General features: G+C 40.9%; 1 protein-coding gene across 3 annotated transcripts in view; it reads right to left on the bottom strand.

Moving 5' to 3' along the window:
- Positions 1-23,551, bottom strand: part of mef2ca (myocyte enhancer factor 2ca) — a 36,770-nt gene that overhangs the window by 6,436 nt on the left and 6,783 nt on the right. For all 3 annotated transcript variants that reach the window (XM_085464659.1, XM_085464661.1, XM_085464660.1), the window contains 5 exons: positions 13,469-13,637; positions 11,196-11,399; positions 2,066-2,209; positions 1,788-1,968; positions 938-982 (listed from right to left, as the gene is read on the bottom strand). In XM_085464659.1, the coding sequence (XP_085320785.1) occupies positions 938-982; positions 1,788-1,968; positions 2,066-2,209; positions 11,196-11,399; positions 13,469-13,522 (628 nt within the window). In that variant the 5' untranslated portion in view covers positions 13,523-13,637. The remainder of the gene's footprint in view (positions 1-937; positions 983-1,787; positions 1,969-2,065; positions 2,210-11,195; positions 11,400-13,468; positions 13,638-23,551) is intronic.

The following is a 23,551-nucleotide window of genomic DNA, read 5'->3' as shown; positions in this document are numbered from 1 at the left end:
GGGAGGAGACTTACACGAGTGCTAAATAGCAAGAAGAGACATTATCGCTACAGTTTTCTTCATGCATGTCCTCAAATTACCAAATGAAATGAAAAATGACACTCTGAGAAGCACCTTTTTTAATTGTGGGTCTAGCAGCAGTAAGCTGTTGAGGTGCTTGCAAGATATTTCATCAATGGATGTTCTATATCTTAGCAACCAAAGGGTTCCAGGTTAAAAAAAAAAGTTGCACACCCAACCACGTGCTACCAGTTTTGATCTTGTCAAGATCCTAGTGTGTGAGAAGAGCCTGAAAGAGGATGGTGTGTTTTCAGCTGGACTTTTAAGAGAGAGGAGATTTACAGCACAGGATTTACCTATCATCACCCTGATTTACTCAGCCCTTAAAAACAGAGTATTTGAGCTTATGTACTCCTTGCCCTCCAGGAGGCGCTATAGTGCATCTCTAGCAACTAAAACTGTATTAAGGAAATGCTGCTGCAGTCAGTGCCCTGATGACATTTACCACTGGTAACACCTACTGTTTAGAGCAGGCATATTTCTTCTCATACTGAGCACAAGGTGGCGCAAACATATACATAATGATGCCCTAATCAGCAGTGCTGGATCCACTACACTCACATTTTACCTGTTTCCACTAGAAGACTACACTATCATGTTCACCACAGCAGCAACAACTGACGGAGTGGAGGAATGTAGATGAAGCCCCTCAAGAACTGGCTGTTCTTTCAGTGCCTAAAACCGACTGTTATGTAAAACATCATCTACATTTGTAGTTATGGCTGCTCTGCTATCTGACTTTTCACACGTTTATGTCATTTAATATTTAGGTGACCTAAAGACAGTGTTCAGTTTACTCTGTTATGACGAAGATCTATCTATACAAAGAGAGTGATAGAGATATATATAAAGAAATAAGACAGAGTTGCGTTCTTACCCACACTTGACAAAATAGTGCTCGACAGCTCTGAACCCATCAGTCCTACAGACAGAAACACACACATCAAATGAGTATACAATCTGGGTTTTGTTGTTCATTTTTATTATACAACGCCATAATACTTTGGGTGTTAGATTCTTGATCAGGAACCTTTGCAAACTATTTATCATGTAGAGCTCAGCTGTTATTCCAAACCTGATATGCAGAGATTGTCTTCATTCTTAAGAATAATAATTATTCAAATGAACATACTATATAGGGCTCCCAATAAATTACTACTAAAGAAAAAGACGATTCAAGAGAACCTAACACAGCTGGCAAAATTGTAGTTTTACTAACCGTGTTAGGAAATGCAAAGTTAACGCAAACCCACAATAGAAAGATTACTGGGAAAATGATCCTGTTATGGCCTTAGCATATCTATTGATTGTCATTATCATAGAAAAAAGTAGGAAAACACTCACGGCTGAGTCACTTTTTAAGTTGTATTCTTAAGTCTAAAATGCCATTAATGCCTGACTGCTACACCTTTTTGTCACTGCTGGACCAAATGTTGGCCAATACTGTTTTTTTTTCTCATATAGAAAATCTGGAAACACTGCAGCGCGTCAGGCTGTCTATGAAAGGAAAATCAGCAGGATTGTGAAAAGATTTTTAAATAGAAGACAAAAAACAGGAAAACACGTGCTAGGTAGGTTAACACCGAGTATTTGCTAGGTGTGGACCAGCCTGCTTATTTGCCCAAAGGCCCATTTTGAGCTCTAGCTGTGTTACAGTCCAAAACAGCTGAACATTTAATAAGGTCTTTGATGAGGACTGAAGAAAAAGCTACTGACCACAAACATACCTGCATTTCCTGTGCTGGAAGGACTTTGAGGCGACATGCTGTTTCTTTGCAGAGATGAGTGAGAGATGGGCAGCAGGCTATGGTTACCTAGACTGCCCCCTATGCCCTGATGGGAGTAGAGCAGCCCACCCTGATTACTGCCTGGGATGGATATACCCATGTCATAGTTGGAGGGCAGACCCTGCACATAAAACAAACAAAGCCAGTCGTCACTGGTAAGGAAACACGAAGCTGCTTAAAACAACGCTATGCATCAAAAAGAGCAGGTGTGAACATACACAGATTCTCTGTCGGTTGATCATCAGGTCAATGTCTTCATTGATTTTCCGGTATTTATCGTCCAACTCTGGGCTCTGGCCAGCAGAGTCATCAGCCTCGATGTCAGGGCTTTCACAGCCGTTTAAACCCTTCTTTCGCAGGGTCTGGATAAAAGAAGACAAACAAAAGAGTCAAACACAGCAGGGTGACTTTACTGTATGTACTACATCCACGGATCTTCTCTGAGACCTTCCTCTTTTCCTCCTGCCCGGCAGCTCCATCTTCAACATTTTTTGTAAAGTGTGTCCACTATCTCTCCTCTGCACATGGCCTAAACCTCATCTCAGGTTCACCTCTCTAACTTTGTCTCCACATCCCTCAACCTGAGCTGTCCCTCTGATGTCCTCATTTCTAAGCTTGTCCACCCTCTTGTGTTAAACAGTCTGGTCTAAAAGTCCATTACCCTCTCTCCCACACATCTGCATAACTGCACAGGTATGTCACCTGGACCAAATCTTCATCCAACTCTTCTTCATTTGCTAACTTTCCTCCATACTCACTATAAGCCTTTTTGTTGCTTCCCTTCTCTCTGCTGTACATCTAGCCTCCCAGCACTCCTGTCTACTTTATTTCTCTTTATGGCTATCGCACTTTTCCTTTGCTAAAACTTCCTCATTCCAACAACATTCCTCATTGTCTTTGCTCTGTCCTGATACACCAAACACCTTCTGGCAGTTTCCCTCAACTGTACTTTTCCAGTCATTTGGTAAGTCTGCCCTACCACCCAGAGCCTTTCTCAATTCCTCCCTGAACTAAGTGCATAATTCTTCCTTTTTTGACTTAAATCGTTTAAATCCTTACGTCTGCCTTCACTTCCTTAGTCGTCTTGATGTCCAAAGTCAAAATCGACCATCCTTCTCTCCATCATATCAGCTTTCCCTTTAGCAGCCATAGTCCCTACTCTCAACTCCACACCCCTGCCTTTCTTTCCCTCTCGCTGCCTCCTAACACACCTCCCTCTATTTCTGTTGCTATGTATTCAGCCAGCAGTAGTACAGTTTCCACCAGCACCATGTTGGCCAACAGCATCAGAGGCAGTAATTGTTATCCGGTCCAGAAGAATCTGGAATGGAAATCTCATTCTTGATGACCCACATATTCAAACTAACAATGACTACCATTCCTGATGGTAGCCTCTCCGTTTATACAGGCATCGGACTGGCACTGCACTGCTACTTGTGACTACTACAATTAGTAGCTCTATAAAACTATAAAACATGCAATCTAAATATGATTTTTATGAATTAAAGGCCCTGGTTGTGTGGTTAGTTAGTCTGCTCTGAGAAAGTTTTGATCTTTCACCAGGACTCTTCTTCTAATGAAGAGGTCGAACTTAGAACAAACATTTCCAACCACAAGAGGGCGATAAATGAGCAGCTATCCCACCAGTGAGGTTCCAAACTGACTTCTATAAGCCAGACAGCAGTGTAAAATGCAAGTGGTACAATCAAACCCAACATACTCGTTTCACCAGCATGTGACAGCATTCACAAAAAGGTCTCTGAATTTTTATACTCATGTTATGTGTGAAGAATAAACAGAATTTAATTTGTGTGTGTGTCTCAAAGGTCAGATGCTTCATGTGAATATTGGGAAATCTCTTCTCTTACACAGATATTGGATGATAATGATGATGGTGATGTGAGTGTGTGTGCGTCTGTTTGTACATGTGTGTGGTTTGGGTCTTGGTGGCCTGCTTCAGCGCTTCACAGCCCGTTAGTCCAGTCTGTCACCGTATGAGCATGGCAGTGCCTCTTTCAAACACAGACATACAAATATGACTGTTGGAGCAGCTATCCCACTCATCCCAGTCATGTACACCTGTTGTGCTTTAAAAGGGAGGGGGGGTTAGGGTCTGCAGTGAGGGGAGGGGTGAGGCAGCTTCCACCAATACCAGTGTGGCTACTGGAAGGATGGCCGTAGAAGGTTATTTTTTGCCACTGTGCTCCGCAGTGTTCCTCGTCACTCCCTTGCAATTTGTCAATCTGGCTGCTCTATTAAAACATAAAACTGACTCCACTAGCCTACTTTTCCCTCATCAAATACACACAGAGCACACAGTGCTACTACATTACGCCTCACTTTGCTTTTTTAGTGGAAATAAAGACTGAATGCAAGGAAGTCAGGTGGAAACATTTTACTTATTAACTTATTAAAGGAGCAAACTGTAAAAATACTTCACGTGTTTATGCAATAAAATGTGAATTTAAGGTAAAGTAGAGGTCTCCTAATGACTGGTATTACATCTGTAAACAGTGTTTAAGCATTAAAGTTAGTCTTAGTCTGCTGGTTTCAAATTTAGGTTTGACCCAACTCCAAAGCGATTGTGAAATGATTCATTTGAGAGGATAGAAGAAAAACAAAATTGTAATTAGGGCTGAGAGATAAATTAATCTCAGTAATTATCACAGGAAAAATTACCTCTATAATAATGACGATAACCTGATGAGTAATTGGCAGTCTGCACAATCATCTGTACAATTAGCCTCTGAGGTTACAGCATCAGGGTTATGTGGATAAAATGTTCACAAAGATCAAGAAAAAGACAACACACACAGTTTCTTTCGCTCTCTCTCTCTCTCTCGGAAAATTAGAATAAGTGATCATGGGGAGAGTGTGCAAGATGAGGCGATTGTTGTTAAGAGACAATCACTGACAAGAAAACAAAAAACTTTTCCAGGATTTTAAAAGGTTCCACAACCAAGCAGCCAAATCTGCTAACAAGCCTCACAAGTAGTTCAGTCTGCAGCTTCTTTTCTTTAACAGAAACCTATCTGTAGCTGTTTGTCAGCTACATCAGCAGCCATGCAGTCAAGCTTTAACTGCAGCCAGGCAACTTCACCCGCTCACTTTCACCCATCCGGCAGACAAATCTATGCACATCATTTAAGCTGCTTTGCTTTGCCTACAGTTGCTGCACATAACAGCTGCTTTGAAACCCACCTCCAATCCACAGCATGTCTTTTGTCCCGTCTTCCTCCCCTCACCCACCCCTGTCACGGCAGATGGCCGCCACTCCCTGACCCTGGTTCTGCTGGAGGTTTCTTCCTGTTAAAAGAGAGTTTTTCCTTCCCGCTGTTGCCAACGCGCTAACTCATAGAGGGGGTCTTATGATTGTTGGGGTTTTCTCTGTTGTATTATTGTAAGATCTACCTTACAAAATTCCATCCAACTCATCTTTCCATAGCGTATCTGACTGAATCCTATTTGTTTCCCATATATCCTGTCCATCTCTACTGCATCCATCTAATAAGATACTTAAGAAAAAGCAATTCAAGTTGTAACATACAAGTACACAGTATACACTAAATTCTTCCAAGGGACTAGTGTTGTAGTTTGCCGAGACGAAGCTAATGTGTTACAGATTCATATACTTCTAGGTACTGCAATACACATCATTGCTTCTTACTGTATAAACTGAATGGAGGAAACTTAACTGGTGGTTTTCAATCAGTCAATTACTTGTAAAAGGTAGTGGGGAAATTTAGCTGCCAGTGGTGAGACTGATAGAATCGCACGCAAATATTCAGCTAACATTCATTAGAGTTCAATTCTATTTCATTTATACAGCATTAGGTGCCTTTCTTTTAAGGCACCTAGTGAAATATCTATGGAGAGTACTGCTCTATAGCAGAACTCTTGCCCTCATTGACCTCCAGCTCTCTCTCTGGGCAGCAGCTGTGCCCACACCAAAGCTAGGCCCTGTTTGAGAGTCACTCTGTTGTGTCTAACTTTGTCGCTCAGTGATCATTTGTAAATATAGCCAAGATCACAGCACATTCATTAAGTGGTGTGAGCTGGTGTTGTCAGACAGTGCTGTTAAATCAGGTGCAAGGTTCTTAGGTTCTTTGTACAAAATATGTCTGAATACAAAGAGCATTAAATTACATCTTTAGTCTTGTTGTGTTTTAATGAAATTCAAAAGCATTATTTGGGGGTGGCTGTAGCTCACGAGGTAGAGCAGAAGGTTGGTGGTTTGATCCCTGACTGCTCCAAAGTAACCAGATATTTGGACAGTAAGCGATATCACAGTCTTCACATAATAATGCAAATACATAAGTACATGTCCTGAGGTCTTAGTTATTTCCAACCACTGATGAGGAGTGTGTGTTTGTCAGGGCTGAATATGTGTAACGGCAGGTGGCTGGAACAGATTCCTGCTTTGGCATTTGCAACTTAGGGGGAGACAGCTGACGAGGAAAGAGGGAAAGGGAGATCCCATAATATCAAATCAGCTGCCCGTCTCCCACCCAACTCCACCATTCATTGCTTTTCCATCCATTTTGTTTTCTCTTTTTGGCTTCACTTGCTCCATTGGCATCTCTTTTCGTGAGCGGTCTCCTTCTCTTTAACATCAGACGATACTTTAAATCTATGTGAGCGTCAGTGTGTGTGCGCAGTTGCTCTGAAAGTGAGCATGCGCCAAGGAACATGACATGCAACATTTACACCATCGCAGGCAGCAGATTGCAGTTTTGTCCAAAATTAGACCAACATTATTTACAAAGACACAAGAAACAACTGTAAACATTCAAGTTATGGATCCCAAACTTTCTACGCATTTCTCTGAAAATTTCCTCATGATTTCCTTAAGAAATAGCTTCTATGTAGCTATCAGCTGTAAACCTATTACTTCTGACTGAGGTTGGTGAATGACAGTTTGTAGAGGATGGGAAAAACTCCAACATGATTCTGTAGTACTGGAAAAGTTCATATATCATTAAGCAGTTTTGTCCCCTTTATGACGGTTTCTATATTAATTGTAGAATCAGATGTTGTGTAATGTTGCTCATGAAAGGTATGTCTGACTACCTTTCTTTTGAAGAATGTCCCTTTCATCACCTCCAAAGTTTCTGCTCTGTCTGATAGGTCTGCTTTTTTTTTCAGCTCAGTGATGCAGCAATACCTTTTTAGACCACACACTGAGAGGTCCATCCTACTGCCACCTATGCAGAGAACACCCTTAACAGGTCTCCAACCCACTTTGTTTAACAAAGAGGGACATATAAGCATTCACTGACCATGTTAATTGACCACGTTACTGGGGAGGAAGCCAGAATACCTGGAGAGAACCCATGCAGGCACAGGGAGAACATGAAATCCACACAAAAAGGCCCCAAGCCAGCTGGTGGACTCGAACCCAGAACCATCTTGCTACAGACCACACCCCAATGCTGCCCAGGGGATCATTTCCTTTAAAGGATGTAACATAACTAAGGACCTGGAAAAAATTTCTGACCCTTAATTTGCCACGAAAAACTAAAAACAGTCCACACCTGTCCATGAAACCGTAATCACACATCTAAATGTTTATATGTGTGATTATTTTTTAACTACATTAACAGCACACAGATTTCCATCCACAACACTAAAGAAGTGAGACAGTAGTGTAACATTAGTTTCGCTCTACTGTTAATGTGGTATTTTCAGTATTTCTGTATTAGTTTTAACTCACAAGAGTGCTTCTGCAATGCTGCTGTTATATTTAGTTATGGATCTAATCTTTTCCTCCACTGCTAAATGAGAAATAAAAAAGGACATCTCATTGTGTATATATAAATATCGGACACACTTTTACATGAAGTCCTTGACTTCCTCTCGTTAGGTATGTGCTGGACTGGACAGAGAGGGGAAAAGGAAGGAGGGAAGAGAAGGAGGTTGTGGGGAACTTCAATGTGGTTACTCAGTCTGAAGTTGCTTCTTTTCCTATTCTTTATTTTCCTCCTGTGGTTCACACACACACACACACACACACACACACACACACACACACACACACACACACACACACACACACACACACACAATCACACACTCACTGCCCGTCATGGCTATTCTTAGCTGTGTTCTGGGCTATTTTTAGACCACTACCGGTTTCCAGCCATTTAGCAGGGAGGGATCTCAGCCAACACAAAGGAACTGGACTCACTCCGCAAGCATATGTGAGTGTAGGTTTCATCTGTTTCTAATCAGAACACGGCACGGATCCACAGTTTAACACACACACGCACGCACAAACACACACAGCGGGCTAAAGCAAAAGAAGGTTAACAGAGTAAAAGTGAGGAATGCAGACTTATAAATAGCAGCAATGTTCCCAGTCTAAATGAACACAAAACAATAAGCTGATAGTTATCTGGCCAGTAGCCTGTACACACACAAACAAGCACATGAGAACAAAAAAAGATAACCAAAACAAAGGAGCCTCTCTTCTACTAAATTCCTGCCTGCCAGATATTTCATTGGCGGAGTCTTTTCACATCTCTGTGGACATACTATCATCTAGAACTCACACTTCATTCCCCATCCAACTCAGTTTTTCCAGTACATAAATAAGCGTTTCGCTCATAGGGAGTGATGTGATTGTTGGGTTTTTCTCTGTTTTCTTCGTATCGTTGTAGGGTCTTGACCTTACAATATAAAGAGCCTTGAGGTAACTGTTGTTGTCATTTGGTGCTATATAAATAAAATTGAACTAAAAAAATCCTCTTGGTCTTTAAAGATACTCTGCACTTAATAACAGCTGTGGGTGAATGTTTTTTACATAACTGACACATTTGAATACTAGTCCTTTGTTTGTGCTGTTGGTCCCTTTTTGGGCATTTGTAAAGGGATTAGGACACAAAAGATATGGTTACTGTGTGGTATAGACTGACCAAGAAGTCTGGGTTAAGTTCATTTCTACACTTCCTGGCATGTTAGCTTATGAACCTGGCAAAAATAATCAGTCCTATGCTAAAAAAGGTAAATAAATAATAAAAATCAACCCTGAGACAGACCTAAACATACCAAGCCTTCATATTGAACAGTCAAAAATGCAATAGATGATGTTATGGTGGTCAAGTCTAGTCTTTAATATCTATAATTTATAGCATGACATGGAGTTACATGAAAAATAGTCTCCACAGGACATTCAACTGCTTCCTTACTCAATCTTACTGCTTCCACAGGAATTAAGAGAGAAGCTAGCAGCCAGGTGCTGCTAATCAAATTCACTTGATTAACTGATCATCAGTGAATGTGTGCACCTCCAGAAAAGCTGAACTTTTGCCAGTTTGCTGCACTGAAGCATTCAGATGTGTGCTAACACAATATCACGATCTTCACAGAAGTGAAGGACATTCACCCCAGGCTCACACAATACAATGATCAGAGAAAGCTTGCAGTCAGTGAGTGGAGCATGAACTCTTCGATAAACCAAATAATCAAATGTGAGGCTATTTGTATGACAGCTAAAGTGAGAGCTTTCTTCTCAGACTGCATGCCTGAGCATGCAGCCACAGCTCAGGGTGTATGGCAATTCACTATAGCACTGTATCATAATACATTTAAAAAAGTAAAAAAAAAAAAAAAAAAAAAAGGTCCGTCTTTCATAGATTATGGGGCACAAATTTACAGTTGTGCTCAAAGGTTTCCATCCACTCATCATGGGCTTTTTCAAGACTAGAATGAATTTGCAGCATCCATCGAAGTGTGTGTGCAGATAAGATGCTTAGGTATTGAGAAAAGCACTTGTGTCACTGGGCGAGGCTTCAAGTAAAAAGTGCTTGAGTGCTAAGTTAGAGTCTCAGTCCATTTCATTTGGCAAAACAAATTAACAATGGCACCCTTACATACAGAGCTGGAATTAAAATGAGTCCAGAGAAGAAAAACTCCACTGGCTTTATCAAAATGATCCACTCATTCATCACTCCTTTCCACTACAATTTTACGAAGGTTAGGAAACTAACAAAAACGCCATGGCTAGGCAAAAGAAAAAGTGTGCACACACACAGGAAAAGAAAGCTGGACGGTAGCGAGGGAGGATAAGTTGTACAGAGGTTACAGTGGCAGCGACAGCAGTGAGCAGTAAATAACGCTGCTGTTCAAACTGTGTCTTTACAGCACAGAGATGAAGGGACTGCAGGTATAGATTATAGTAATGAGCTAAACAGGATTGTAGTAGATTACAGAGGATTACATAGTGCGTAAAGCTGGCTCTGATGGGGTTGCCCGAAAGGTCATGTGGTCGGCAATGTGGGGGAAAAGCTCAGGTGATGCACGCATACGGTGTGTCCACGTGCAGGCAGAGAGCAGAGAACGGCATCAACACAGTCCTCTGCCTTCTCGTCTCAACAGGATAGTCCTGCTTATGAGAACAAACCTTGGCTGTTTACATTTAATTGTCTGAGTCATCTTCCTCATCATTTCCTAAACATAATCTGTTGTTTAGCAATATGTCACATGTTTCATTCAGAACTGCCTGGATTCTGACATCTTACAGCTTAGATTTGACCTTGGTGTCATGGTGTTCTTAGCAAGTGTCCAAAACGTGGGCGCGTGTTTCCACAGAGTGTGTGTTTGCATGTGTCTGCAGAGGCAGGTCCTATTGTGCTCTTTTCCTAATACTGTGACTATTAAGATTAGGCAGAACAAGGTTCAGTCCAGCACAAACTTTAGTACTGTGTGTTGCTGAAATGTTATACAGTAGGTCACACACACATTTGCACAGTGAGGTCAGATCCTCAAAGCATCATAGTTCCGATTAATAAACTATACAGAAAGAGTTTTAGCTACACAACACTGACTGTGAGGACATAAGCTCCACCCACCAGTTGTTCAAAACTGCTCTTTAACTTGCTGGGCCCACGTCCTCATTTTAGGTTTGACAGTGTTTTAGTAGATAAAGGCGAATGGCTTAAACATGAATTGAGCTGCGGTTTGGGGAAGGCCTCGAAGGGGACTGGCGGTGGCTCCTGGGCCTGGAAGATCCCCACGTACTAAATAAAAGTAAAGAAGTTAAAGAACTGAAAAGGGGAGGGACGTAAACGAGAATGAACAGCTTGTAGAACTGGGGGAACATAAATAGATGAGAGCCAGAGGGAGCATGTTTGGAGGCGTGGTCCCGCTCCTGAAATTCTGATATGAGGGGCAGCTAGTTGGGAGAAAGTAGTCTTGATGTGACAGGGTGTCCACATCAAATAGAATAAGTAAGAATAGTATAAAAAAGATTAATGGATGGTTTCTCAGAATTCTTTTTGCTCAATCAGGAAACTGAAAAGACCAAAGTCAACAGCTTATACATGTTGAACGTGTGTGTGTTTTACTTACATCCACAATGTCGGAGTTGGTCCTGCTCTCGTGTGGTTCATTGTATTCGGTGTATTTCAGCAGAACTTTGTCCATGTCTGTGCTGGCATACTGAAACAGCTTGTTGGTGCTGTTGAAGATGATCAGTGCAATCTCACAGTCGCACAACACACTGAGCTCATAAGCTTTCTTCATTAGGCCAAATTTACGCTTAGTGAAAGTCACCTGGAAGAAAGGAAGGTAAAAGGAGAACCGTGAAATGTCTAGTTATTAATGAGTCCATCTACCATTTTGCAAATCGTCACCCTATGACATATTATATATAACTTACATGGTCATATATATGGATTTAGGTATGCAACAGAATCATCTTCATCAATTATGGAAAGCCATAAAGGTTGTGAACAGGTGTAAACTGCTGCTGAGATATTGCATGTGGCCCTGACAAAATAACAGAACATCTGAAGTACAGTGTGCCACCAGAAGAATCTCAGTATGAAAGCATAGGCTATAGAATAAAAGCATATAAGATAAAGGCATAATGTTTTTATCCTTCCTAACTCCATGCTAACTATTGGTGTCAGCAGTCAAAGACGAAACTGATAAAATGTCCAGCTTAAACAATTACAGGTTTCTGTGGCTAGGTTACTGTCAAAGGTATTACAACAAATTATTTTATATTGTCTTCAAAAACACATAACAACTACCAAGAATCTTGCTCGGTCAACGGGATAGGCAAGTGAAGGCCAAATGTTTATAATAAGTAACATTATTGCCTTTCACACTGTGCTGATAAATGTATGTTCCAATGATTTGATGCTGAAAATATGGTTAAAATCAGAGTCAGAGAGGGGCAGAGAAGACAGGAATAAAGCATAGAAAAGTAAAAAATAAATAAATAAATATCAGGATAACAAGATTATCTCAACAACTTGGTAGCTTGGGTGGAGGTGGGTTGCAAATCAGCTTGCATTTGCACTACAAAGAGTACAAGTGTGTCAGGTCAGCAATCGCTGGTGCTTGCTGCTATTTTCCACACATGTTAGCCATCATAAACTGAGCCACTGACATAAAAAAGGAAATGTTATTTTTTTTCAGTATGAATAATTGTCATCAATATGACCAAGTACACATACTTTTACTGTGTTCACACCACAAGCCTGCACACAAAGAGGCACTGGTATACCTTGGTACAGACCAGGGAAGGACTGGGAGGTCAGTTCTGCCCTGTCAGGGGGGTCAGGAAGCACATGTGCCTGCATTTCCTGTCATAACAGGAAGAAAGGAACCACTCCCCCAGAAAAGATATGTGTGTGTGTTTGCGCCCGTGTGTGTCAGTGCACCTATTTACAATCAGTAGTTATAACACAGTTGTTATTTTGCCATGAGCTAGATGGTGCTGGCACATTTTGAAATGATTCTCACACACAATCACACAGTCGTGTTTGTGGGCGTCACATGACATGGTTTTGCTAGCTTGTCTGTTTTAAGTGTTCTTGGTTTGTGTTGTACTTGAGTGAAAGCAAGCGAAAGAAAGAGCGTGAACATGTATATACAGCAGCGTTTCATGTGTTCACCTAAACACAGACATCCCTCTGCACAGGGTTCTTGCTCAGAGTAATCATGAATAAATGTTTCATTGCATGTCACAGAAGCTCCTTTCTTAATGAGCTCATCAATTTGTATAATTCCTCTTTCTGCTGTATGATCTTTTTGTTTGATTTGATCCTATCCTTTAATTTTTTATTTTTACTTAAATGCAGCAGCTTTTCCTTCGTGAATTATTAAGGTTATTTTTTATTTTAAACAATGCGCACTTTGGAAACTGACATGAAAACACTTCAGTTCGAGTTGTGAAGTTTTCAAGTGGAGCTAAAAATGTACCCTTAATGAACTTGTTCTATAAATACACTGTGGTGAGAATAAACAGGGGAAAGACTGAGGGGGAACCACAGGAAGAAGATGAGTCCTAAGTTCAGAGGCTGAGCCAGAAAAACTGTTTGGTAAATATAAAAAAAACTCTTTAAGTACTTTAAAGGAGATGTTTTATACTCATTTTCAGCTCAATTCAATTCAAATAATCCTTCTTCAGCTTATACTTGGCCCGGTGCAGCTCCTTACTTTATCCTTTGCCTGCAACAAGGCAGCATGGAGGCTGAGTGGTTAATTGAATTGAATTTAAACTTGCGAAAGTGTACCTCATAAGATTCTGTTCTTTCATATCTCAGTGATTAAAATAATAAACTGGAAGCACACTGTGAAATAAGTGCTAGTCAGAGTCTTACATCACTTACATGTCTGTTCCGTTCATCCATAATCCGTGCTATCTGGATCTTCTTTCGCCCCATCTTTTTATCGTTGACTGTTTTTCTTTTTCAGAACTGTCGTATTTTCAGGTTCCTTCGATTTACTTCCAAGTCCTCACGCTTTTTCACTTCTCACTTTCGAACTGTTGTGTGGTTCCTGCAGAAAAACAGCAATAAACAAATCGAGATTAACAAAACTTATGTATACTACAAAATTCACTGTCTGTAAGTCGTGTTGATGATCAAAACTCAGAACGTTTTTTGTTTTACAAATGGGATTTTACACACACACACACACACACACACACACACACACACACACACACACACACACACACACACACGCACAAAGAAATGTGTGTGTCTGTGTGGTTTTCTACATTTCAACCCACTCCCAATTAACCAAAACAGACTCCAACAGCAACATGTATGAACACATACATGCATAATTGAAATAATTACCAAAAAATTAATTGTGAGTGGGTATCTTCTCATGCTACAATGCACAGTTTAACTGACATGCATGCGTGGTCAGGCAGCACATTGTCTGTTTGCATGTCACCGCTGTTGTATCCCCCCAGACACACCCATAAACCCAGCTTCCTCAAGGGGTTTACTGTACACTCAGGAGGAAGTGAAACAACTGGGCATGTCAAAATGCAAATGATAAAGACGGAGGAGTCTGGCAATGTCATACGGTATATAAAAAAACATCTACGTTTGAAAAACCAAAGTCGCAGACTGGAATTAGGTACATCTCAACCGCTCACCAGAAAACTTCCTCTTTGGGCGGAGCTGAATCGGACAAGAGAGCGGGAAACACCACGACCCAACTCCAACTACAGTCTTTACCCTCAAACTGGTGTCTTTGAAAATCAGTCCTAAGCAGAGCTTAAAAAAGGACAATTCACTGATGAAAATTACAATTTGATAACACAAGTAGAACTTACATAACTAACAGTTATTCAGTAAATTGTGTTTTTTTGTACCGTCTTTAATCTAGCCTTCAAAATCTTGATGAGCAAAGGACAGAACTGAATGACAAACAACCCACACTCAAATAGCAGCAACTAGTTAAAAAGAACTTCAAGTAGGACCATGATTTATAAAACCAACACCATGTTGTATTTGGTAAGACTTGAAACTATCAACAAGACCATAAACTGATCAGGCAAAGGCTGACTGCGGTCACAGATCCGGTAAGTGATTTCAGTACAACTGAATTTCACTTGCTTTGGCAACATGAGGAGCTAACCTCTCAGGGTACCCACTGTTACCACAAGGAGTTAGTTGCAAGAAGAAATCTAGCCATTATTCCGGTAAGAAAAAACAAAGGAAATAAGGAAGTGAAACTAGTGATGTTAAGAGTGTGCAGCGTCGATATATAAAACATTAATGTAGCAGGTTTTCAGTGGTGGGACATCAGAGAAAACCCACACAGCGGACATTGCAAACTCTACACACACAAAACCATACTCTCCTGCTTATTCTAAGCTCAACGGTATAATATCTAAGGCAGTTTTCATTTCCCTGCACATGCATTTTTACTGGTTTATCTTGTGACTAACAGTTAACACAAAAATCAGGTACAGGACATCATCATATGTCATTTCTTCCATTTCTTCCAAAAGCATCTTCCGACTTTTTGTGATTATTTCTGTAATTTCACAAAATGTAATGCAAGTTACATACCAGTGCCTCTAATGCAGCTGAAAGGGGGCTAATTTTTTGTTTTAAATGACCCATGCAAAGATTTAATTCTCTGGAAAAAGGCACAGACTTTAAAATGATCTGTTCTTTCACAACTATGTGTAAAGACAGGCTGCATGGATAGGTGCTTGATTTTAGACACCTGTCGCAAATCGACTGAAAACACATGAACTCAAAGAGGGATCCAATACTTTTGACTATGCAGTGAGTGTGTGAGAAGAATCACAGTGAGCAGTATGTGGCGTTGTGTTACTAAATCTCACATTTAAGAGAAAAGAGACTCCTGTCCTCTTGGTGCAGAATGTGACAATTCTTAGTAGCAGCATGAATCTAAGCAAAGGGTTTGTTAATAACTTGTGTTGCACAGAGCATGAAGCAGGATGTGAGCTAAACAGGGGACATAGAAAATTTATGCTTAATATAAAAGCAAGAGTACCAGTTAATGCAGTGTGTGTGTGTGTGTGTGTGTGTGTGTGTGTGTGTGTGTGTGTGTGTGTGTGTGTGTGTGTGTGTGTGTGAGTAAGAGAGACTGCGTATGCCATGTGACCTGTGTCACACTCCTGAAGTGGCGCTTAAGAGCACGCTGAATTAACTGGATGTTCACACATGCAGGAACAGACACCCACAAACAAACACACATGGCAGGTTTTCTTGGCAGCTTCTCTGCCGTCATCATCATCGCCGCACTGCAAGGACAGAAGAGGTGTGACTGTTAAGGTGGTGTCAGCCTTTGGGCACACAGGATGAAACGAACAATAAAATAAGGATTTATGCCGATGTAAGCGATGACGAAGGTGTGTGCTCTCTGAACAAAAGCTAGAATGACTTTGCTGCAGAGTGTACTTCTTTTTTTGCCTCATCTCTTTATAACCATCATCATCACTATTTAAAAGGTATGAAGGCTACAGACAGCACACAGACATAAATCATGGCAGCACAGGAACAAGCTCTGAGTGCAAGATCCATAGAGGCTGGGGTCTATCACACCAGGCAAGACCCCAGGTGCAGGCTGGAGACAATCCAGCACATAACAGCAAGGTGCAAGATGCTAGCACGCAGGACATACATGAAACGCCATAACCAAGTCGTCAGCATTGTATACAAAAACATCTGGAAGTTACGAGGTCAAAATGGAACACCCCGCCTAGGGTGGTTGAAAATTACTGAGCTAAGATACTGTGGGACTTCCAGATACAAACAGACCAACAAAATGGTGGTGGCTAACCAACTGAATATAGTAGTGGTAGACAAGCAGAGGAAGATGGCCGTAGTGATAGACGTAGCGATACCGAATGATGGCATCTTCTGAACAAGGAACAGTTGAAGCTGAAGAAGTACCAAGGGCTCAGAGAAGAGCTCAAGAAGATGTGGAGGGAGAAGGTAACAGTGGTCCCAGTGGTCATCGGAGCACTAGGTGCAGTGACTCCCAAGCTAGGTGAGTGGCTCCAGCAGATCCTAGGAACAACATCCAAGAGCTCTGTCCAGAAGAGCACAGTCCTAGGAACAGCTAAAATGCTGGGCAGGATCCTCCCATGTATCTGGTAGAGGATCTGAGCTTGAGAGATAGACCGCCTGCAGGGGCAAGAGGTGAGTATACGTCAATGGACACTGTACTGGTGACTATTTTTCAGCTTAACCAATCTAAAAATAAAAACAGAAGGTTCTGAACCTTAATTACCTATGAAAACTACTTCTCATTTCAGCCCTGGTGTTCACATCTCTACTTGTTTTCATGTTACACAATCTAAAGAACAAAGATTGACTGCACTCTGAGAAGATCCATCCAAATAATAATTACTACCAAAACACTCTTGTATAGTGTGTTAGTTCACACTAAATGTGTGAGCTGAATCAGTCTGCCATGTCACAAATAACACATAAATAATCCATAAAACAACAACCAAAGGCTCAATGTGACCACTGAGAATTCAGTAAAAGATTTTGTATAAAATAAGGCTGTTGGCAACAGGAGAGAAAGGCAGCATCACTTTAAATGATTAAAGCTGAAACTGCAGTGCTGGCTTTAGTGGTTTGTTCATGTTGATCACGACCCTTCTGCACTCGTCATGTGCTTCAAAACCCCTCAGTGGTTCATACTGTGTGCCCGAGTTATAAAAGCAAGAACAACGAGTAAGAAGACATTTTTCAATGTTTTGTGTTTGCAGCAGATGGCCGCCACTGCCTCAGCCATACTCTGCCAGAGGTCTTCCTGTTAAAAGGGACTTTGCCCTCACCCAGTGTTTGATCATAAGGTATCACCTGATCTCATGGGGTTCACTCTTAAATAGATGCCAAAGTGTAACTTTTTTCATGGTGAATTGACTGATTCTTATATACTGTACACATTTTCTGCTCTCAAGAAGCACTCAAAGCATACCTCATTCACCCACTCATACAAGCACTTTTTTCTATCTAACTTTCACACACATTCACACTCCAATGCATGCATCTAAGAGCAACTTGGGGTTAGTATCTTGCCCAAGTCTGGCATGCAGACTGAAGCAGCCAGGGATCAAGCCACCAATTTTCCAATTAGTAGATGACCAGTTCTACCTCATGAGCTACAGCCACACAGAAAAGGCTTCTTCCTTTGTAGACAGAGAAACAAACTTCTCCGCCTCAGTTCTCACTTATACAATGGAGAAAAAACTTACACTGTGTAATTTTCTTTACCTCGTCCCCATTACTGTCTACTTTTTTGTTGTTGTGTCAAAAACAAACAGAGACAGCTCATAGAATATAATAGAATAGAATTCAACTTTATTGTCATTGCACATGTCACAAGTAGAAGGCAACGAAATGCAGTTTGCATCCATCCAGAAGTGCTTTAGCCATGATATAGATATATTACAAAATATATATTAGCAATAATATAGGTATATAGCTATATTACAGAAATGGGTCTATTATGGGTATGTTACAATGTACAAGGTAAGAAGATATGTTATGAATATGCTATAACTAAAAGTATGTACAGGCTGTAGTGGGTATACAAGCTATGTACAGGCTATAAACAGGATATAAATATGAAACTATACAGAAATATGCAAGTTATAAACAGTTGTAAACAGTTGTAGAATTATAATTATCGTATTGTACAGAATGATTGTTCATGACATGAAGCCCCATAGTTGTTGTTGGTATTGCCACAACAAATGACCAAAATTAAGCAGTTATTTTACAGTATCAAAATCGTCTGCAGCAAGTAGCAGCATGCCGACTAAAGAGCATTACATGAATATCTCGTGTGTGAGTCATCCTGCCTGTGAGCCTTCCTCATTTTAGGACATTACAAGGAACAACATGGTTTAAATTTAGGGCCTCACAGGCGAGCACAGTCAGCATATTGTAGGGAATTTTAGGCCAAATGGAGATGTAAGCTGGTGAAGGAAGATTGCGTAAAACAATAAAAATCAGTATGTGGGCACTTGTCTGCCAGTGATTTAACGCAGAGTTTGATCTTTTCTTGGATGACGGCAAATCTACACCCAGCTCACACTCCACACGCCCACATGCACGAACCTCCCAGGTATTTTTAGACTCGTTTTAAAACAGGATTCCAAAAATACAAGAATGAACTTTTTACCCTGAACAACAATACGGCTGGTTTTTGGTTTGCAGACAGAGGAACAACTGTTAAACAAAGGAAAAGATGAAAATCAGCTGTCTCACGCAGCCCTCAGCTGCTCCCTCGGCAATTATTTTCCTACACACCAAACCTCACAGACAGAGTGTGGCTGTGTGTATGTGATTGCCTATGCGCTGTACATTTTTTCTGTGTGCGTGTGTCTTGTTACATAGGAACGGCTAATGGCTGACATGCGGCAATGCCCTTGTATTTCTTGGCAGGACACCGCATGCCTCTATATAGAGACATAGAGCCAGAGAGGGTGGGGGTGGGTGGAGACTGCGGGTGTGAGGGGTCTGACAGATACAGGATGTGGATGGTGAATTCTGAATGGTCCCATGTGATCACTGCCTTCAGTGAGTCTAATGTTGAGTGTTTTTAGATCAACCTGGAAGTGAATCATTTGAAAAGCAGCAGCTACAGAGTGAGCAGAACTAAGGGTGCTGGAATCAACATGCAATGAATCAAATGTGTCATGTGAGAAGACTGCATGAGTGTTATTTCTGCTAATACCACCTGCTGTGATCAGTCTTCTCTCAGTAACAGGCCGTGATGGGAATAGCGGCGTTACAAGTAATGGCGTTATTAACAGCGTTACTTTTTTCAGTAACGAGTAATCTAACTAATTACTATTTGTATCTTTACAACGCTGTTACCGTCACTAACAAGAAAATGCGGTACGGTCGCGTTACTATTTTGCAACAGACGGTTGAAGCTGTGTTCAGCTTATCACATCTTATATCAGCTGCACGGAAGTAGCTGTAAGTAATCTGGGCGCTACAGCTTTAAGCAGCTGTGTGCGCTCCCGCGGGTGGCAGTCACTTTTGGCACAACACCTGGAGCTAAGGGGGCAAAACATTGCACGAGTGCTGCTGTTTGACTGAGTAAGAATAAAGTAATCATGGTAAGCCAATCGCATGACCACTTCAAGATGACAAAGCAACAAGGTGACATATACCAGTTTTTAAATTGTGTTGATAGGCCACGTAAAACCAGAGTCATGATAAACAATATATACGCAGCGTTTTTTCCTCAATAGTTTTGTCACATTTACTGCCTAAGGACAGCGCTAGCAAGCACTCTCTGCTTATGACCAAAAAACAAGAAACCAAACAAAACAAAAAAACAGTCCATTCATGTTGGTGGAAAAATGCACCATGTCGACCAATCAAAAAATGATATCGCACCATGACATTTGTCTGTGAAGGTTCTCAGTCATCCAGGTCATCGTAGTCAAAGGAGCTTGCAAAGAAAAGCGTCTGGACTTCTTTAAGTTGCTTGAAGACGTTTCACCTCTCATCCGAGAAGCTTCTTCAGTTCTAAGGTCAAATGGTGGGGAGTCCCAGATTTAAACCTAGTGGGAGTATCCCCCCACAGAGTGACAAAATGACCCCCTGATGATCCTCTAATCGCCTGAGCCAAGGTGTGAAACTGGGTGTGGGTCCCAATCAGCCAGAGTTTCGGGTGAGCTCATTGTGAAACCTGGCCCCACCTTATCATGCGAATTCCTGAGGTCAGATGGCCCAGGATGTGAGTGGGCGTTAAGGCGTCTGGGAAGGGATCTCAAAACTGGATTATAGATGGCAGAGAGTTGGTGTCGTAAACCCCCGCCTCTGTTCAAAGATGGTCGCTCACAGTGGACATAGATGGCTTCTTTCACTCCTCTTTCAAACCATCTGTCCTCTCTGTCCAAAATGTGAACATTGGCATCCTCGAAAGAGTGTCCTTTATCCCTAAAATGCAGATGGACTGCTGAGTCTTGTCCTGTGGAGGTGGCTCTTCTGTGTTGTGCCATGCGCTTGTGAAGTGGCTGTTTGGTCTCTCCAATGTAGAGGTCTGGGCATTCCTCGCTGCACTGTACAGCATACACCACATTGTTAAGTTTGTGTTTAGGAGTTTTGTCTTTCGGGTGAACCAGTTTTTGTCTGAGCGTGTTGCTGGGTCTGAAATGCACTGGGATGTCATGCTTGGAGAAAACTCTCCTGAGTTTTTCTGATACACCGGCTACATAGGGGATGACAATGTTGTTGCGTCTGTCCTTCTTATCCTCCCTCGCTGGTGTCTGGTCTTCTTTTCTGTGCCTCTTTGCTGACTTTAAGAACGCCCATTTAGGATAGCCGCACGTTTTGAGTGCTTCCTTTACATGTGTGTGTTCCTTCTTTTTTCATTCAGGCTTAGAGGGAACATGTTCTGCCCGGTGGTGTAGGGTCCTAATTACTCCAAGTTTGTGTTCCAGAGGGTGATGGGAGTCAAAGAGGAAGTACTGGTCCATGTGTGTGTGGGCTTCCGGTAAACTTCGATGCTGAGGTTGCCATTCTCTTCAATGTGCACAGCGCAGTCCAGGAAAGGCAGACAGTTATCCTTTGTGTCTTCCCTGCTGAACTTGATGTTTTTATTCACAGCGTTAATGTGCGCAGTGAAGGATTCCACTTCTTGTGTCTTGATTTTGACCCAGGTGTCGTCTAAATATCTGTACCAGTGGCTGGGTACTCTTCCTTTGAAAGAGCCAATTAAGCCAATGACATTTGGTTGTTTAGGAAGAGGGGGAAGTTTTAGGAGTGACGGCGAGAGACAGAGAGACCGAGTTTTGAAATGTGAGAGATTTGTGACGTTTAGCATGTTTGGAGTGTGTAGTTAATGTGTTGTCTTGTGTAGTTAGTGTGTAGTGTTGTGGATAGTTTTGTGTTGTGTGTCAGAACAATGAGGCGACTGCTGAATGAAAAACGGAGTAGTGATACACCTGCTGCTGTCAGACCTGCAGGTATCTGTGATGTTCTCCTTTATGGTGGACAGAAATTATTTTTTTGGAGTGGCACAAAAAATTTGTGTGACATCTTATTGATTGCAGAACAGTTGATGGTTATGTAAATAGTTTGAAGGTTATTTAAAAAAAAAAGGGTAAAAGGTAAATTGGTGCAAATAACTTTGTTGTTTGCAAAACTTGCGCGTATGATTTTAAAATTTATATTTATATTTGAATTGAAAGTTATGAAATATGATTCAATAAACATGTTTGTGGTTGTTACAGTAAAAAATATAACTTTTTCTACTCAGATTTTATGTTTTTTGTCTGATTTTAGATCAATTGTGTTAATACAGTATGTCAAAATGAAAACACAACTGTAAATTCAGACATGTGAGGTTGTGCTGAAAAGAATGATATCAAACAAGGCAAAGCAAATAGTTTTTAAAGGTGAAATGCAGAGGTCAAATCAAAAGTAGTTAAAAATGGCCAATTATACCCTGGACCCCATTATTAAACATTTTTTTAAAGTAACACAATAGTTACTTTTCAAGTAATTAATTACTTTTAGAATCTTGTAACTCAGTTACTAACTCAGTTACGTTTTTGAAGAAGTAACTAGTAACTACTACTTTTTCAAAGTAACTTGCCCAACACTGGTAACAGGTACTGCAGTTCTCTGGATTTGTCCATGTTTTACTAAATGGGTATCAACAAAAGTCACAAAATGTGATTTTCCGCTATAAGCCACAAAGCTTGAAATTAGCTGTATGCATAGAAAATATTTAATCTCAGGTCCAGATGGGAATTCTCTGATATTTCTTGACTGCAAACAGTTTTCTCAGCATTTTCGCAGCAAACAAACTCCATTTAAGCTACAGCACAGACACAACAAACAGCAGGCAGAGTTAACAACTAGCTGGTGGACACAGTGAGGCATAGGACAGCAGTAAATCATGCCGGAAATCTGACTCCATCCCAGGCATCCCAGTTCACAAGAACCACCAGACATCAGGAACAGGAGCAAGTCACACCTGATGCGTTCCAGTTCCAGAACTGGTTCTGAATGTGTGGACTCACTCCTGCTAGCAACACTCCTCAAGGTAGAGAGAAACAATTGTTTAGACCTCTGCTAAACTGTTCCTAACAGGTTGATTACCTGTGAAGGTGATGACCAAAAAAAGAGCTAAAAGACAGTGAACACAACTCCAAATAGAGCATCAGTTTACTCAGCTTATCTTTTCCAAATATTTATTTATAAGTGACTTATGTATGTATGTATGTATATATATGTATATATTGTACTATTCTTAGTTAGCGTATTGTCTGTCTTGTCTTAATGTTGGTTTAAAATGGAGCACTGTAACAAAAAATAATTTCCCCCAGGGATCAATAAAGTATTCTGATTCTGATTCTGATTCTGAGACGCTGCTAGTTAAGAAACTTTTATGATTTTTATTATGAGGTGAAATTATCTGAAAGTTATTGTAGAAGATAACACTGGCAACTTAACTGATTTAGTACAAATATACTGTTGCTAAGTTGACAGACCCAGTGATAACACATTGTAATGGTGGTGCAAAGATCAACAAGTATTTATGGTTGTGTAGCCATGTGATAATCATTAAATATCTCAGTAACACACAGCACACAGTAGGTTTTTTTTTTAATGGTGTGCACTCAAAAGACATTTTTGGAGCAAAAGAACCCATTTAATGAACTCTCACTTGATTTCTCCCTGCTGGATTTTAATCTTAATTGAAGTTCTGGATTTTAATGACCATAAAAACGTGATAACTTGGATACTATTATGATGATTTTTTTTTGTATTTTGTTCTATAAAGCACCCATTTTGTCTTTGACAGCGCTTTCTTTATAGGGTGCACTTTTACACTGAGGTTTGGTAACCTGATCTTCTTTGGAGATGACTTCTCTGGGGGATTTATCCTGGAAGAACCAGGATATAAATGCAAATTCAGAGAGAATGTTT

Source organism: Copadichromis virginalis, linkage group LG7, assembly GCF_057382275.1.
Source record: "Copadichromis virginalis isolate Kocher_CV1m ecotype Utaka linkage group LG7, C_Virginalis_male_GT1.1, whole genome shotgun sequence".
Lineage (NCBI taxonomy): Eukaryota > Metazoa > Chordata > Actinopteri > Cichliformes > Cichlidae > Copadichromis > Copadichromis virginalis.
The sequence above is the reverse complement of the archived record's forward strand: the minus strand, read 5'-3'. Positions and strand labels throughout refer to the sequence as shown.